The following is a 16,058-nucleotide window of genomic DNA, read 5'->3' on the forward strand; positions in this document are numbered from 1 at the left end:
AAAAAAAAAAAGCAAACAAACAAACAAACGTGTGCGGTTCAGTGGCATTTAGCACGTACAGTGTTGTGCAACCACTCGCCTGTCGTCCTTGAACCAGAACAGACCCGTCACCCAGGAGCTGCTAAGGCATCTGCTGTCGGCCCCTGTGATCTACCCATTCTGGACATTGCATATTTGGGACTCACGTGACAGCCTTGGGGTCTGGCCTCTGCCCTTCCCCACCATGTTTTCCCGTCTTGTTATGGTCACGCTTGCTTGCTTGTTCTTTCTTGCTTTCTTTCCTTTCCTTCCCCTCCCTCCCTCTCTCTCTCCCTCCCTTCCTCTCCCCTCTCTCCCCCTCCCTCCCTCTCTTCCTTGTTTTCATTTGTTTTTGAGACAGGGTTTCATTTTTTAGACCTGGCTGTCCTGGAACTCACTCTGGAGACCAGGCTGGCCTTGAACTTGGAGATTTGCCTGCCTCTGTCTCCAGAGTGCTGGGACTAAAGGCACAGTCAACACCTGGCTTCTTTCTCTTTTTTGAAACAGGATTTCTCCCTACTGAGCGTGGTAGGTAGTGTGGGCTTTTAATCCCAGCACCCTGTATTCCAGGGCAGCCATGGCTACCTAGAGAAACCAGGTCTTGGAAAAACAAAACCAAAAAAGACAAGTTTCTCTTTGTGATGCATCCTGCTCCAGCCTCCTGGATGCTGGGATTAGAGGCCTGAGCTGCCATTTCTTCTTAGTACCAGACAGTACTCCACTGAATGGACATGCCACGCTCTTAAAACTCATTCCCTGGGGCTGGATAGATGGCTCAGCGGATAAGAGCACTGACTGCTCTTCTGAAGGTCCTGAGTTCAAATCCCAGCAACCCCATAGTGGCTCACAACCATCTGTAATGAGATCTGGTGCCCTCTTCTTGTGTGTCGGAAGATAGCTACAGTGTACTTATGTGTAATAATAAATAAATCTTAAAAAATGAAAAAAAAGCCTCATTCCCCAGCAAGGTATCAGGATCTTTTGACATCTGTCTAATTAATTGAACATCTGTGTGGGATGCTTCTATCGTTTGAGTGTCTGTTCTTTGTCCTTGAATTTACCTACGGTATAATACATATCAGGACCCTGTTATTTTTTTTTTCATGGCTTAATAGTCCACCATAGTTTGGTTCTGTGGTTATTCACAGGTGGGCTGGACTGGCAACCTAGAGAGGTGTCTGGAAGAGACCAGCCAGGCCGAGAGACCTGAAGCAGAGAAGGGGCTGTCTGTGCTCTCTTTTCCAAGTTGCTGGTCTGATGGTTGTACCATTAGGAAGAGAGGGGAGTCCTTGCTATCCCAGGCTGCCTAGGGTCAAGGGGTGGGCCTCCCAGTGACATCATTCATAAAAATCCTTTTCTTTCTTCCTTTTAAAAAAATTTTTTTTCTTCTTTTTTTCCTTTTTGAGACACGGTTTCTCTGTATAGTCCTGGCTGTCTTGGAACTCACTCTGTAGACCAGGCTGGCCTCCAACTCAGAAATCCACCTGCCTCTGCTTCCTGAGTGGGAGTGCCACCACTGCCCGGCCTAAAAATCCTTTTCTTTTTTCTTCTCTTCTCTTCTCTCCTCTTTTTTTTTTTTTTTTTGTTATTCCCTGTCATTCATTCATTTCCTCCTCAGGATGAACGGAAGGAATTTAGTGACTCAGCTGTTAGCCCTAATCCTCGGGCATGGTCCTTTCTAGGTTCCTGTTCTCAGGCAGGTGGGAGGTGTCTGTACATCAGCTCGAGAAACCTGGGCACCAGCCACACACATACACCGTTGACCTTTCCTACAAGCAGGACCTGGGACTCGGGGAGCTGTATTCAAGGCTTGCTCTTGAGAGTTGAGAACTGACTGTGTAGCACGTGCTAGGATAGTCCAGCCTCAGCACTGCTGAGGTAAAACACACAGCTTGTGTTTAAATGATCCCTGAACAGCAGGTGGTCGTGTGGGGAAGGTCTGAGTGTGGGCTAGTAGGTGGGAAACCACAGAGACATGAACTGTTCTGTGACTGGCTGGAAGCACGGTAGGAGGGATGAGGGAGTGTCCATGGGTCCCAGGCCTCAAGACCAAGCTGGGACACAGGCCCAGGAGAAGCCAGTTCTGACAGGAACAGAAGCTAGGAAGAAGGGCAGCTTGTTCACTGAAAATCGGGTTTTGTGTAGGTGAAGAAAATGGGGGCTTCCACTGATGGCTGGTCACCGCTCTTGGACACAGACTCACCCACCCTTGTGCTGTTTGCCCTTGAAGCCAGGGCCCCGCTGCCTGGGTGCGCTCTCTCTCTCTCTCTCTCTTTCCACTCAGGCCTGCCAGGTAGTCAGGACTAGATGTGATTCTGGCTGTTCGGCGCTTTCATAAAAGCCTGCTAAAATAAGACCACTCAGGGACAGGGCCTCCTGGCTCTCCGTCGCAAATGTTGACAGTGGAGAAAACGTGGCCAGGTTCCTCTCAAATATAAAAATAGGGAGTAGGCATGGAAGGGAATGGAAACCTGGCACCCCCCCCCCCACGGGGATGGCACTGAGGTGCAGGACAAGGGCCTTTTGAGGGGACAGCTCCTGAGTGGGGTAGGGTAGGGAGGCGGGGGTGTTGTCTCCTCCATTGGTCGCCACTGTGTGATGAGGGTGTGAAGTTGCCAGAGCAGGCTGGGCAAGCAGAAAGAAGAGGCTGTAATGGAGTTGGGGGTGATGGTAACTGGGGACTTCTGAAGCTTGGACTGCGGACAGCTGTAGGGCTCTCCCCAGGAATTCACAAGCCAAGAACTTGAACCTGAGCAGGGCCAGGCCACCGAGGGCAGTTGGTGACAGAAATGTAGTGCCAGCAATCTCAAACCACCTCCGGGGAGTCTCTGTCCTCTGGAAGGAGGGTCCAAGCAACCCCCTTCCACCCCTTCCTCCCCTGCCTGGCCCTGGCCCAGCCATATAAAGTTTAAAGGTTTTAAATGCAAATATTTCTCTTTTATAGATGCCAGCTGTCTCCAGAGAGTGCGATTTCTCCTTGCTCAACTTCATGGTCCAATTAGCCTCTTCATATCTGAGTCCTAGAGAGCTGGGGGGTGGGGGGTGAGGGGGTGGCTGGGCTCTGAGCCGGTGGCTTAGTAAGCTGTTGTCTGGGGTGGCTTGCGGTAGACTGGGTGGAGGGGTGCTTTGTAGGGGGAGGGGCCTTGAGCCAGCAAGGATAGGAAGCTGCTCCCGCTGTCTGCTCAGGCGGGGCGGGGCGGGGCAGGGCGGGGNGGGGAGAAGGTTAGGGGCTGGGGCACTGGGTGGAGGGGCTGGCCAGGGTTAGGTACAGATTTTGAGGCTCCGGGTGGAGATGCAGGAGCAGGGGCAGTTGGTGGCCAGGACATTCTTCTCCTGTTTAGAAACATAAAGGCAGGCAGCCTGCGCACACTGGCTCCCTTCTTCTCCCCTCAAGTGCCCTCTTCCCGCCCGCCTTCCAGCCGTGCGCCACGGCGTCCCCATTCACCGGGGCTCGGAGGCGCTCACAAAGCGAGGCAATTAGAATTGAAAATCTATGCAAAACAGCTGTTAACTGGTTGTAAAAGAGTGCAGCTGTGTGCGGGGCGCGGGTGGGAGCCGGCGCTGAAAGCGCAGGAAGTGGCGCCGAGGCCCAGGGTTAAGAGGAAAACTCCCCAATGGGCCGAGGGGGTCCGCTAGGTCTTAGCCCCATCCTGCTGCCTGGGTGACCTCAGTCCTCAACAGCCAGCCGTCAGACCTGCATGTTAGATGGAAAGGAGTCCTCTTTAGAAGGTCACCGGCTGCCTTCCGTTCCCCGCTGTCCCGCATCATGTCCTGGGTCAGCAAGCCTGGGTTATAGGCAGTTAGAGCCTGATTGCCAGCCCCCCAGCCCTGGGCAGTCACTGCTGTGAGACAAGGGTCTTTTTTCCCCCAGAGCAGGCTGGGAAAAACCTGAAACTCCGCCTCCACAGGGTGTCATTCCCATACACCCTAGAACAGCTTAGTCAGGGTAAATGCGCCTTCCCAGGCCCACTGCTGTCTGAACCGGTAAGGCCAGCCTGGAAAGGTGAGTTCCAGAGGCAGAGATGGGAAAGCCTTCTAAGAGCATAGATCTGAGCAGGCCTTTGAAGGATGGCTGCTGAGGTGGGACGGGGAAGAAGGAAGAGAAAGAAAGTGGAGCCGGGTTTGAGGGCTTGCCAGCTCCTGTGGAGAGCCTGGCTCAGGTGGTCAGGGTGGATGGAGTCTGGGCAGACCCTCTTTCTCTGCTTCTCAGCCCCCCTCCCACCAGGATGGTTTTCTGAGTACCAAGAGTTCATCCAGAGACTTCGCAAAAGCAAAACTGCTAGAAACCTAAGGCCAGTGGCCTCCCTTCTGCGGGGTTTCCCTCTGCTGCAGAGGAAGAGCCTGAACTCAGAGACACCACCTCCCAGCCTGGATAACTAGGGTGACAAACTACGCTGAAGGTGTCCTAGTTGGGGGGTGGGGTGGGGGTGGGTTCTGTCGGAATACTGCCAGGTGTAAGTAAGCAACCATAGGTCAGGCTTGTGTTCCAGTTTCAGAACCCTGAGGCAGGTTCATTGACACTTGGTAGTGGCACTCATCACCTGCCTGACCAGACCTGGAGGGCACTGGATGACAGGAGCCCAGCAAGTCAGTGCTGGGAAAGTCTCTTTGTGATGGCTAAGTCTGGTCCATGCTGCAGTCTAGGGCTCCAGTGTATGGAGGTGCAGCCGCCGGGGGGGGGGGGGACGGGACTAAGCAGTCACCTTTGGTGAGGGCAGCTGGCTGGTCAGAACTGGAAACTACATCATCTTAAATATTCCTGCCCAGCCCCAGGAGGAAAAGACTGGGAGGCGGGACTCCACTTGACATCCAGGGTTCACTTCAGAGGGGGTTCAGGTGGGAACACGACCTTGGTGAAGGAGGCTCTAAGCCTGCAGCCTGCAGCCTGCTCTCTCACCTCCCTAACTCCGGCTGCCTCACGTGCCCCGCCTGTGGGCCTCTGGTATCTGCCCTGTGGCCTTTCTGAGCTGAGGCTCTGTAATTTTCGGTTTTGTTTCTGGGGAGGCCCCAGGCGGGGTGGGGGGGACTTGATGTGTGTCCAGTGGATGCCACCCATACCTGTCCTGGTTCTGGCAGACTCTGCAGGTCCAGAAACCCCTCCTGCCTGGGGTTTGGAGTTCATCGGTTTCTGAGGTCCCGGACTTTTATAGAGGCAACCCAGCTTAGCTGGGCTGGGCTGAGGGAAATCCTGCTTCCTATTCTAGGTGGCCCAGCGTGGCAGAACCCTAGCAAGGAAAGTTGGGTGCTCCTGTGTCCTAGACGGGCAAGCATCTTGAGCTAGGAGGTTCCACTCACCTTCCAGGATCGTTTCTAGCACTTGATGTTTCAAATCCTCTTCCAGCCAACTTCCCTAAACAAATGGAACTGAGGGAAAGGACCCAGAGAGCAAAGGCTTGTATAGCTTGCTGGTGGGGTGGGAGCCGGCAGCTGCGAGGAGGAGTGGGAGGAAGAGGAGGAGGGAGCAGCAACTAGAGGGAGGTTAGCTTTTAGCCTCAGAGTCGGGAATTAGCAGTCCATCCATACAGGGTACATCTCCTTAACTAGGGGCCAGCCACATGGCTGCTAGAGAGCAATTCCCACCCTTAAACTCAAAGGCCCTGCTCGGGATTACTGATTTCCTGGGGCAGAGTGTAGGGACAGTGAGGACCATCCATCTCCTGGTGACTGCCAGCATTTTCTGGCCTGAGTGCACATAGCTGGCTCACTGCTGTCCCCCTGTGGCCATCGTGGGTGTCTGTCACCCTCTTGCTACCTTGGACAGTCTGGGCTGGATGGAGACCAGACTCCTGGTTTGAGAAGCTGGGGGAGGATGCCTGGCTCACCTGCAGGCTTGCAGCCTTGACTACTTTCTGGGCAGGTACCTCATTTGAAACCCCGGTTGGGGGTACGGTTTTCAGCGGAGCTGCCTTGTATTGGAGTGGGGTGGGGGAGAGCAGCCAGCTCTTTAAAAAAAAAAAAAAGCAAAACAGGTGGTAGCTCATAGTGGTCACCCACAAATTTATAGGATGGCCTGCCTAGTTTTCACCAAACAGGTGACTGAACTTGGCCTTCAAGACACCCCTAGGGAGAAAAGGTGCGACAAGATTTGGAGGAAGAGCCCGGTGTTGTTACCTGGGGAACCTGGCCCGCAGGCAGCGCGGCCAGGTGCGAGCTGCTCATTTACATGCTGTCCCCTCCCCCGTCCCCCCCAGCCACTAATCCAGGTGGGAAAGGGGTTGGACCAGCCCGGGAGGTTTTTCATTTTGTTTTTACGGCTCGAGGCCAGTTGTTTCTCTCTCCTGACACCTCCCTCTCCCCCCTCCCCCCTCCCGCGAGCGATTCCCGGCGGGTGAAGGCGCCTCTCCCCGCCCCCACTCCCGGGGAGCCCGGCGCATCCTCCGAGTCCCGAGCGTCGTAAACTTGCGGAGGCCACGCTGCCCCGGGCGATGCGAACTAACGCGTGGACCAAAGGCCGCGCGGCGCGTGTGTGGGGCCAGAGACCTGGTGGCCGCAGGTAGGAGCAGCAACTCCGCCCTCCCTCGCCCGCCCGTTTCCCTTGTCGTTTGTGGTCGGCCAGGGGCTTGTGCAAGACTGGCCCGGCGTGCGCCCCCGCCTCGCGGCATCGGCGGCTTCTGCTGGCGCGGGCCCTGAGCGCTGCCCGCCGCCGGCGTCATCGGGAACAGATGGACGGGGGGTGCTGGCGCCCGCGCTCGCTCCCGGCGCTGTCCCGGCTGGCGCGGGAGGGAGGAAGGCGGGGGAGGCAGCGCGCGCCTGCGGAGCACTGCGCGGGCATGTCCCGGGGCAGGTTTGGGGCTGGCACCGCGGTGGAAAGTTGAAACCCGCAGCGGCGCTGAGGTCCCCCCCTCCACCAGCCCCCGGGTGCGGTGGCCTCCGGGCTTGAAAGTCTGAAAGTGGAGGATCATTAGAGAGCTGTGTAGAAAGGGCGGGCGGGGGAGACCCCGGGACCTCGCGACGACCTTGCCACCTCGTTGGCTGCTCTCTGCGCGTTGGGTCCTGCCGAGGGTCCCCGGCTGCCCGGCTCGCCCTGTAACCTCGCGCTTCCCGGGTGGCGGGAAGGGGGTGTTTCTAGGGATCGGTCGCGTTGTGGGCGGGGACGCTGGGGCCCACAGTCCCTCTCCGCGCCGCCTGTGGGTGCCGAGGAATTTCAGGACGCTCCCTGAGTCATCCCCGTGAAGTGCCTGGGTGAGGTAGGGTGGGTGGGGGTGCCAAGAGTGGGAAGGCGGTGCGCTGGGGCCGGTGGCGCGGTGGGTTGTGCCAGTTTCTGGAGGCGGCGGCCTCGCCTCTGACCGCAACCCCAGCTACTTAATGATGCCCCTGGCTCAGCGGCGCCTCCGTGGACTTCTCGAACATGGGCTCTTTAAAGAACTCGAGCCCCCGCCGTATGGCCTCCTCAAAAATTCCTTAAAGCGAGATGGAGACTTTGCAAAACTTTGGGACAGAGGTTCGTGGCCCGAGCTCTTAACATTAAGTCCCTTAAAGTTGTGGTAATAGATCAGGCATCTTGGAGACCGAGGGAGGCCAACGGCCTATATTGTGTGGTCCCCTCCACTCAGCACAACGAAAGGCCTCCTGAGCGCTGGGTTTATCCCTCCCCTCTCTTAGTGGGTGGCCAGGTGCCAGGCACTGTTCCAGGCGCTTGGGGAGGCGGCTATGAGGCTCGGATATGGCAGGCGTGTTGTAAGCCACTCCTCCCTACTCTTGGAGATGAGTGGCCCGCGAGGCTTCTGAGAGATCCCCCTGGACTGTCCAGCCAGGGTCGCCAGGAGCGCGGGGGCGGCACCTACCCGGCGGGTTGTGACCGCGCTGGGTGCTCCGGGCGGTCCGTCGGTGCGCGCGCGTGCGCTTGCGGCTGAAACCCGACACCTCCCGCCGGCTGAGGTCAGGGCGCCGGGAGCGAGCCGGGGCCGGGGAGTGGGCGGCGTTGCGCTTGGGTGTGTCCTCAGCGGCGACAGCAGCAGGTGTTTCTTGGCCCAGGCCCCGGAAGCTCCACCTCCCCGAGCGGCGGAGCCGCCGCCGCACAGCCCCGGGTGAGATAAGCAGTTCAGACAAACCCGGGCGACGGTGGCTCCGGCATGTGTCAGGCGCGGCGGAGCAGCGGGGCCCTGGCATGAAAGGTGAGCGCGCGGGTGGGGGATGGTGGCGGGGATTCCCTCGTTCTTCCTCTCCCCAAGTTTGTGGGCTCGGGAGGGGCGCCAACGGCCGGTGCCAGGTCCCGCGGGTGTGAGGGACGAGAAGCGCGGGGCGCGCGGCCGACCTGAAGCCACACTCGCGGCTGCGCGCGCGCGCGCTGGGCTCAGCCGGCTTTGCTGCCGCGGAAGTGCGCGGGGAAGTGCGCGGGGGCAGCTCCGGGGCTCGCGGTTGTAGCAAAACTTTGGATGGGGCGGGGGGCAGGTGGTTGGATGGGGGGTTGCTTTACCTTGGGTGGCAGTCCAAGGGGCCTCCGAACCCCCCTCCCAGCCCTTCCCGCTCCGCCTGGATGCGCCTCCCCGCCCCCCGCGGCCGCGCTGACGGCGAGTGGCCCGCCCGAGTGGAGCCGATTCAATTATATTGCAGCACCAGAGACACCTCGTCGCCCGCCGCCTCTCCGGCAGGCTAATTAAATTCCCTTCTTGGAGGCGGAGCGGGAGCTGGGCTGCCCTCCCCGCTGCCCGCCTCTCCGAGCGCCGGGAGGTGGCGGGGGCCGAATAGGACTGCGAGGAGCAGGCTTGGGGCCACAGGTCTGGGCATCTGAGCCGGGAGCGAGCAAGGGGCGCCCCCGCGCACCTGCCACCCATAGTGGGGGTGCCAGCTCGAGTTGGGTCGGTTTGGTGCAAACCAGCCTTTGTCTTCCATGCATTTAAAGCATACTAAACCCTTACTAGACCCCTGCGGTGTCTTATCTGTCGCGGTTGGGGCCCACACAGGTTGGGGTTTGAAAACAAGCGGGACCACCAAATGGAAGGGGGGAAAAAAAACAAACCAAAATACAAGATCCTTTTGTAAAGAGGACCGGAACAAAAGGCGCAGCCTCGCTCTAGGAGGGAGCATCGGGCCTAAGCCGATTCCCAGCACTGGGGGACAAAGAGGCAGGAGGTCTTGGCTGGCCGCTTGGCAGTGTCTCAGTCTCTTGCTTGAGACTGGTTTACCCCCTCTTCCCGAGGAAGACAGGGCCCCCCTGGCGAGCAGCCTTCCCTGGGCGTCCGTGTTACTTAAGCTTGGCTACTTAAGTGTTGCTTAGCCTGTGTTTACAGCCGCCCCCACCCGCAGGCGGGGAACCTGAGGCGCAGGCTGTGTCTGACTCAGCCACTCAGTCGCCCCGCCACAGGTGAGGGGGGCCGGGGCACAGGCTCCGACTGGCAGCGTGTGTCATCTGCTATGCTGGGTGTCACGCCCCACCGGGTGGACCGGAACAGGGTTGCTGGCAGGCTCCCTCGATGGGGCTCTGCTGTGCAGAAGCCGCTTGCTCAACACTTCTCACAGCCACCGGGTCACGCCTGACCACCTCCTGGGGTGTGTGTGTGTGTGTGTGTGTGTGTGCGCGCGCCTTGATGGCTTGGTACAAGGTTGGCTTTTGTCGCCTGGTTTGGCAGCTGGAGCGGAGGAGGCTTGGGGGGAGGGGGCGCTGGTGAGCAGCCAGCCAGAGACCCGGGGTCAGCCACGCCTTCGGAAAGGAGGTGGGAGGCCTGTCCTGGCTTTGGGCTCTGTTGTGCCTGCCTTAGGGCAGGTTCCGAACCAGGAAGGCAGAGAGGCCAGATCAGGCCCTGACCTGTTGGGGGCAGCTAGTAGGATCCTGACCAGTTAGGGTTAAAAGGGGGGTGTATATAGTTACTTAACATTTTAAAATTACTAGGAATCAGGCCTTGTCAGGCCTCCATTAAGCTAACCTTGGGGCTGGCCTGGGACGATTCTGATGCCTCCAGGTAGGTTTTTAATGGGGTAGGGGTGGTAGGAAGCTTCCAAAACAGCCTGACCCCTTGGAAGCCTCTGGTTGCTCTTGGCTAAGCTGTCCCTCTGGCAGGCAGGCAAGCGGCCTCTGGCTGTGAGTAACTTAACTTCCCTGTCTCTGGAGGAAGTTGGAAGCTGCAGATCTCAAAGGGCTGTGCGGTTTGCAGAAAGGCAGCCACCTCAGGGCCCTGTGCCTCTAGCCATAGGAAGGGGGAGGAGAGGTCTGCACCACTTTGTGGTGGACCCTGGGCCTACACCTCCCCCGCCAGGCCCTCGCCCAAGCCTGCAGTCCTTCCCCAGCTGGCCTTGACCCTTCAGGCAGGTGTGGTCCATTTCCCCGGCTGTGAAGGAGGTCTAGCCTCAGCTCCCTGCTGCTGGTCTCCTCCTCTTCCTAGAGACTCAATGAGTAATAGCCAGCTGCCGCTTTTTCCCCCCTTGCCCCCAGGAACCCGCAGGGGCTTGTGGAGTGAGCCAGCAAGGCCGGTTTTTCCTGGCTCCATCTGCAGCCTTGGAATGCCCAGCCTGGGTTACTCCAAAGCCTGGTGGGGTTGGATAGGAGCCTTCTTTGGGGGGGGGGCACGTTAATTACCCGTGTTGTGGCAACAGCCACAAACCCTCTATGAGGCCCAGCCCCCACCCCTTTCCCTCTCTCTCTCTCCTGGGATCTTAGGGCGAGAGAGCATGTTTAACCTGCAGAGAACTGCGTTTGAGGTGACATTTCAGCCCCGTGGCTGTGCGGCAGACCTGCCGAGTCACTTTAATTTCTGCCCCCATGGAGTCTCAGATCTCCGCGTCCTGGCCAAATGCAGCCCGCCAGTACTGCTGGCTTCACTTCCCACGATGGCCTTTCTCACCACCCCCCAACCCACCCCCCCCCCCCCCCCCCCCCCCCCCCCCCCCGCAAGGCACACAGGCCACAGCCTGGGAGGTGACGTTTCTGAGTGTTCCTGTCAATGAGAATTTATCGAGTGCCTCCTGAACCCAGCCTCGCGCTCACTGCTGGGAGGTGTACAGACAGATGAAACGGGAGAGCGTCCAATGTGCGCCGGAGGCCTTTTAATCTGGCCTCTGCAGAGCATCTCCCCACCAGCTCCTTACACTCCCTTATGCCCTCCACCCCAGCCAGATAAAGCTACTTGAGCAGTCCCTGTCTGGCAAAGTCCCTGTCCTTGTACAGGTTGCCCCTGGGTCTGGTGAACTCCAGGCACACCCGCTCTTCTCCCCTCGGTGCCTGTCTCTCTGTGCCCACCTTTTAGAGGACAGAAGAGTGACAGCTAGCCTCAGGGAGACTAGGCCTGAAGGGATAGCTGTAGTAACAGGGACATCTTGAGGACACCAGAGTCTGTTCTCAGTCACCCATGGAAAATGGGGGAAAAGGGTTTGGCTGTTAGGGATTCTGGGGAAAGAGTCATCATTAACTGGAGAACGGGATGTGTGGAAAAAGGGGGGTGGATTCTGGTTTCTGAGGATCATCATTGACTACAATTTAGGAAAAAAGCACTGGTATCCATGTCATGCCTCCATTCAGATGAACCCCCATCTCTGGGATGGGACCTAGCATCGGTATTCTGTTATTTACTGTTTTGTTGGGGCTTTTTTGTTTTGTTTTGTTTTTTTGTTTTGTTTTGTTTTTTAAGATTTATTTTGCCCAGTGTAGTGGTATAGGCTTCTTAATTCCAGCAGTCAGGAGGCAGAGGCAGGTGGATCTCTTGAGTTCCAAGACAGCTGGGGCTACAGAAAGAAAAAAGGGGGGGGGGCGGTGATGCCAGAGAGATGGCTCAGCAGTTAAGAGCACTGACTGCTCTTCCAGAGGTCCTGAGTTCAATTCCCAGCAACCACATGGGGGCTCACAACCATCTGTAATAAGATCTGATGCCCTCTTCTGGTGTGCCCTGAAGACAGCTACATACAGTGTACTCATATACATAAAATAAATAATTCTTAAAAAAGAAGCCGGACGGTGGTGGTGCACGCCTTTAATCCCAGCACTTGGGAGATAGAGGCAGGCGGATTTCTGAGTTCGAGGCCAGCCTGGTCTACAGTGTGAGTTCCAGGACAGCCAGAGCTACACAGAGAAACCCTGTCTCAAAAAAACCAAAAAGAAAGAAAAAAGAAAAAAAGGATTTGTATTTATGTGTATGTGTGAATGCCTTCATGTTTGTATCATGTGTGTACAGTGCCCACAGAGGTCAGAAGAGGCCGTTGGATTCCCCTGAAACTGGAAATGTAGATGGTTCAGAGCCACCGTGAGCGTCCTGCCCATCCAGTCATTCTCCCTGAGAGCTGGAAGTGCTCGGAACTGCTGAGCTATCTCCAGCCTGGTTATGGATTTTTGTGTTTTTGTTTTTGTTTTGAGACATACTTGCAGTCTTGTTCTAGTCAAGCCTGAAAAACTTTATAGATAGACTGGCCTGATCTCAAACTCTTCTGGACTGTATATCCACCTCTTTGCCAGCAAGCGCTGGTGCACTGCTGTTAGAAAGGCATGCATCACACCTGGAGTAACAGACGACTTTTTTGTGAGGCGCACTCAGCGTTGTAGCCCGGACTGATCTTGATCTGTGTCGTCTTGTGATAAGGTCTTCTATCCAACGGTTGGCCTCAAGAGTATCTGAGGGCAACCTGGTCTTCTGGTTCTCCTAGACTCCCAAGAGCTGGGAAAAACAGCATGAGCCAACACCTTTATGCAGCAGAGGAGAGAGCAGTGCCTTGTACTTGCTAGGCAATGATTGTACCAGCTAGTCTTGAACTCTTTTTGGCTTTGTGGTTTTGGCTTGTTTGTTTGTTTTGGGTTGGGTTTTTTTTTTCTTCTTTTCTTCTCCCGTTAAGATGGGGCTTCTCTAAGTAGCTATGGTTGTATGGAACTCTCTCTGTAGACCAGGCTGCCCTCGAACTCACAGACATCTGCCTGCCTCCCAAGTGCTGGGATCTAAGGCGTGCATCAGCACAGCCGCACAGCCGGGCTGGTCTTGAACTCTTGATCAGTCCCACCCTTGGCTTTGGGGCTTCTGCACTGTTTTACACCCTTGGTCCTCGTACTGGAACCTCCTCCCCCTAGGGATAATGACTGGGTTTGTGCTAGCCTAAGTATGGGCTAGAACCCAGAGCCCTTCACTGTTGATCTGTGGCTCATTCCTTAAGTTATGCCTAGTGGGTGCTTTGGAGGTGCTGGGTCAGAGGGGTGGGGGGAGATGGAGCTGGCTACAGATGACTGTGAGATGGACATGCAGAGGTCCTGCTTTGAGAGAAGTTCAGATAGTAATGCATGTGCCCCAGACAGTGGGCTGAGGCCAACAGTGATAGAGGGGCTAACACATCCGTGTGTGTGTGTGTGTGTGTGTGTGTGTGTGTGTGTGTGTGTGTGTACTGGCTGCTCTGCATCTCCCAGTGTGTTTACAGCCTGGGTTGTGGGCCTTAGTGGCCGGCCTCTGGCCTAGGGAAGTGCATGTTACTGGATGTCTGAAGGGGGTCCCTGGTACCTACAAGCTCCGTAAAGGATGATGGTGTCCTGTAATTTCAACACAGAGCCAGGTCCTCATGGTGAACAGCAAGGGGACTCTTTTCCAGGTATAAATTAGCCTGCCGTGTGGAGTTACCCAGCTGTTCTGGAGGGTCACCTGGCTGGGGTCGCCAAAACCAACTCAGACGCCTCTGTGCACCTTCCCTCCCCCAACCTCCCGCTCCCTTGGAAACTGTGGGCTTACACTTGGGGGGCCTGGGTTTGGGAGCCACTCCAGCATGCACTGGCCCCTCGTCTCTGCCCCTCTGCACTCACACCACCGGTGGGCCTGCGGCTGCAAGCAGCCATAAAAGGGATCGATCTGTACGGCTTTTGGTCAGAGCTGTATTGATGTTGGACAGGTTAAGCCGTCCCAAAGGAAAATCCATGTGTCGAGCTCACAAACAGGCTCACGAGGGGAGGGGGAGGGGCAGGCTGGGGCTGCAGGTGCTGTTTTCAACTAACCCTGGGCTTGTCCCTTTTGCGGGGATAGGGGTGGGGGAAGAAGAGCGGGGGCGGGGTGTTGGGGGTCAGGCCCTGACAGTATCCTGCCATACATATTTGGGGCAGGTGACTTCCTAGGATCTCCCAGGGCAAGCGGGGCATCCCGGATCCAGGCAGTTTCTGGCCAGATGGGGATAACCTGAGTCTTTGCATACAGATGGGCTCTGGCCTCTCCCACCAGGCTTCCTGCTTGTGGTCAGACATTGTACCCATGGGGCAGTATGCCAGGCTTGGAGAAAAGCCAGACACCAAGTTCTTTTCTGTCCTGACTTCAGATCTCTCCCCAAGGGACAGGTTGCTGGTGTGGAATGAAGGGCCTGTGTAAACAGAGTGGATCTTTCCCAGTCGCTGCTGGTGTGCGCCTGTCTTTTGTTTTTGTCAGATTTCTCTTTTGCACTCAGTGCACGGTGTTTTTCTCGTTTGTGTGAGGGCAGGGGGGCCCCCATGGTAGCAGGTGCATCTCCAGGTGCGGAAGCCTCAGGGCAAACAGTTAGGCTAACCCCCTCGCCCCTGTCTTCTGCCACCTGTTTGGTGGCAAAGTATGGCTTCCTCACACCACCATGGCTGAGAAAATGGTCCCAGCATCCACCTTCCAGTTCCATGTAGCCACTAGCCTCTGTGGCGCTCTCCTGAATGTCCTTGATGATCCCCGGCCTCCCCTGGGTTGGGGAGGCGTATGCTGTAATTGTTTCCCGGCTAGGTGACCCTTCCTCGGCTTCTTATTTTCCTGAGTGTGTGTGTGTGTGTGTGTGTGTGTGTGTATACATACATACATACATACATACATACATACATACATATGAGTCGGTAGCCATGCCTTAGTCCTGGAGCCTCAGACAGACCTTGTCATTTAGGCACCGGGTGTGGCCCTTAACTAAAGAATGGCTAAGGTTTCACTAGCTGCTCGTAAGCCTCCAAGTTCAAGGTGCTGTGCAGAAGTCCCTGACTTCTGATGTCTCAACTTACTCTTTGAACTTTATGACAGAGAGCAGTGCACGCCGGGTAGAAAGCACACTTCAGCTTTTCTGTGTGTGTGTGTGTGAGAGACAGAGAGAGTGTGTGTGTGTGTGAGAGAGAGAGAGAGAGTGTGTGTGTGTGAGAGAGAGAATGAGTGTGAGAGAGTGTGTGTGTGTGTGTGAATGTGGGCGTGGAAACTCCAGCTTTGGGCGTTGGAGGTGGATGTCACAGACCTCTTATCTATCACTGGCCCTTTGGGGTTCTAATTTTTCTTTAAAGCGTTGTTTATTTTCATTTTATACGTACAAGTACTTTGCCACCATGCATATATGTGTGCCATGAGCCTGTGGTGGCCTCTGAGACTAGAAGAAAGTGTTAAATTCCCGTCTAGGTTGTGAGCCACCAACTAGGTGCTGGCAACCCAATCCAGGTCCGCAACCCAATCCAGGTCCTCTGTGAGAATCCTAACTCTTAACCACGGAGCCATCTCCCCAGCCCCACCCCCTTTGTTGCTGTGATCTGTAGCCCAGGCTAGACAACCATAGCCAACTGACTGGGAAGCAGTGATGACCTTGAACTTTTTTTTTTTTTAAAGATTTATTTATTTATTACATGTAAGTACACTGTAGATGTCTTCAGACACTCCAGAAGAGGGCGCCAGATCTTGTTACAGATGGTTGTGAGCCACCATGTAGTTGCTGGGATTTGAACTCTGGACCTTCGGAAGAGCAGTCGGGTGCTCTTACCCACTGAGCCATCTCACCAGCCCCTGACCTTGAACTTTGAACATCAATTAATTCATTATGAATTGAGGCCTTTCTCTAGGGTGCTACTCTTTGGGGTGCCCCTCTGTCCTGGTGCCAGGCAGCAGCCAATGTCCACAGTTACCTGCTGGTTGCAAGGGAACTTTGCCAGTCACAACCATGTTGAGTTGGTTGGGTTGTGAACTTGATGAGACTGGCCTTGAACCCACACAAGAGATCCACCTGCCTCTGTCTCTGCTGCTGAGGTTAAAGGTGTCTGCCACCATGCTCTGCTGTTTCTAGCCAGAACCCATGAAGTAGGCTGGAGAATTGTGGGAAATGAACTGAGGCATTCTGGGAGGTTGACTGGAAGTTTGATGGCGTTTGTACCGTATACATCGAGCCTTCTACCA

General features: G+C 56.1%; 1 protein-coding gene across 5 annotated transcripts in view; it reads left to right on the plus strand.

The window, feature by feature from the left end:
• The window catches only part of Gse1 (Gse1 coiled-coil protein), a 353,997-nt gene that overhangs the window by 304,178 nt on the left and 33,761 nt on the right, over positions 1-16,058 (plus strand). The window contains exon 1 of one of the 5 annotated variants that reach the window (XM_029480387.1): positions 7,826-8,132. The exons of the other annotated variants lie outside the window; for them this stretch is intronic. Within the exon in view, the coding sequence (XP_029336247.1) occupies positions 8,126-8,132 (7 nt within the window). The 5' untranslated portion in view covers positions 7,826-8,125. Of the gene's footprint in view, positions 1-7,825; positions 8,133-16,058 lie in introns of those variants that run through there. 5 annotated transcript variants of the gene reach the window in all.

Source organism: Mus caroli, chromosome 8 (genome assembly GCF_900094665.2).
Source record: "Mus caroli chromosome 8, CAROLI_EIJ_v1.1, whole genome shotgun sequence".
Taxonomy (NCBI): domain Eukaryota; kingdom Metazoa; phylum Chordata; class Mammalia; order Rodentia; family Muridae; genus Mus; species Mus caroli.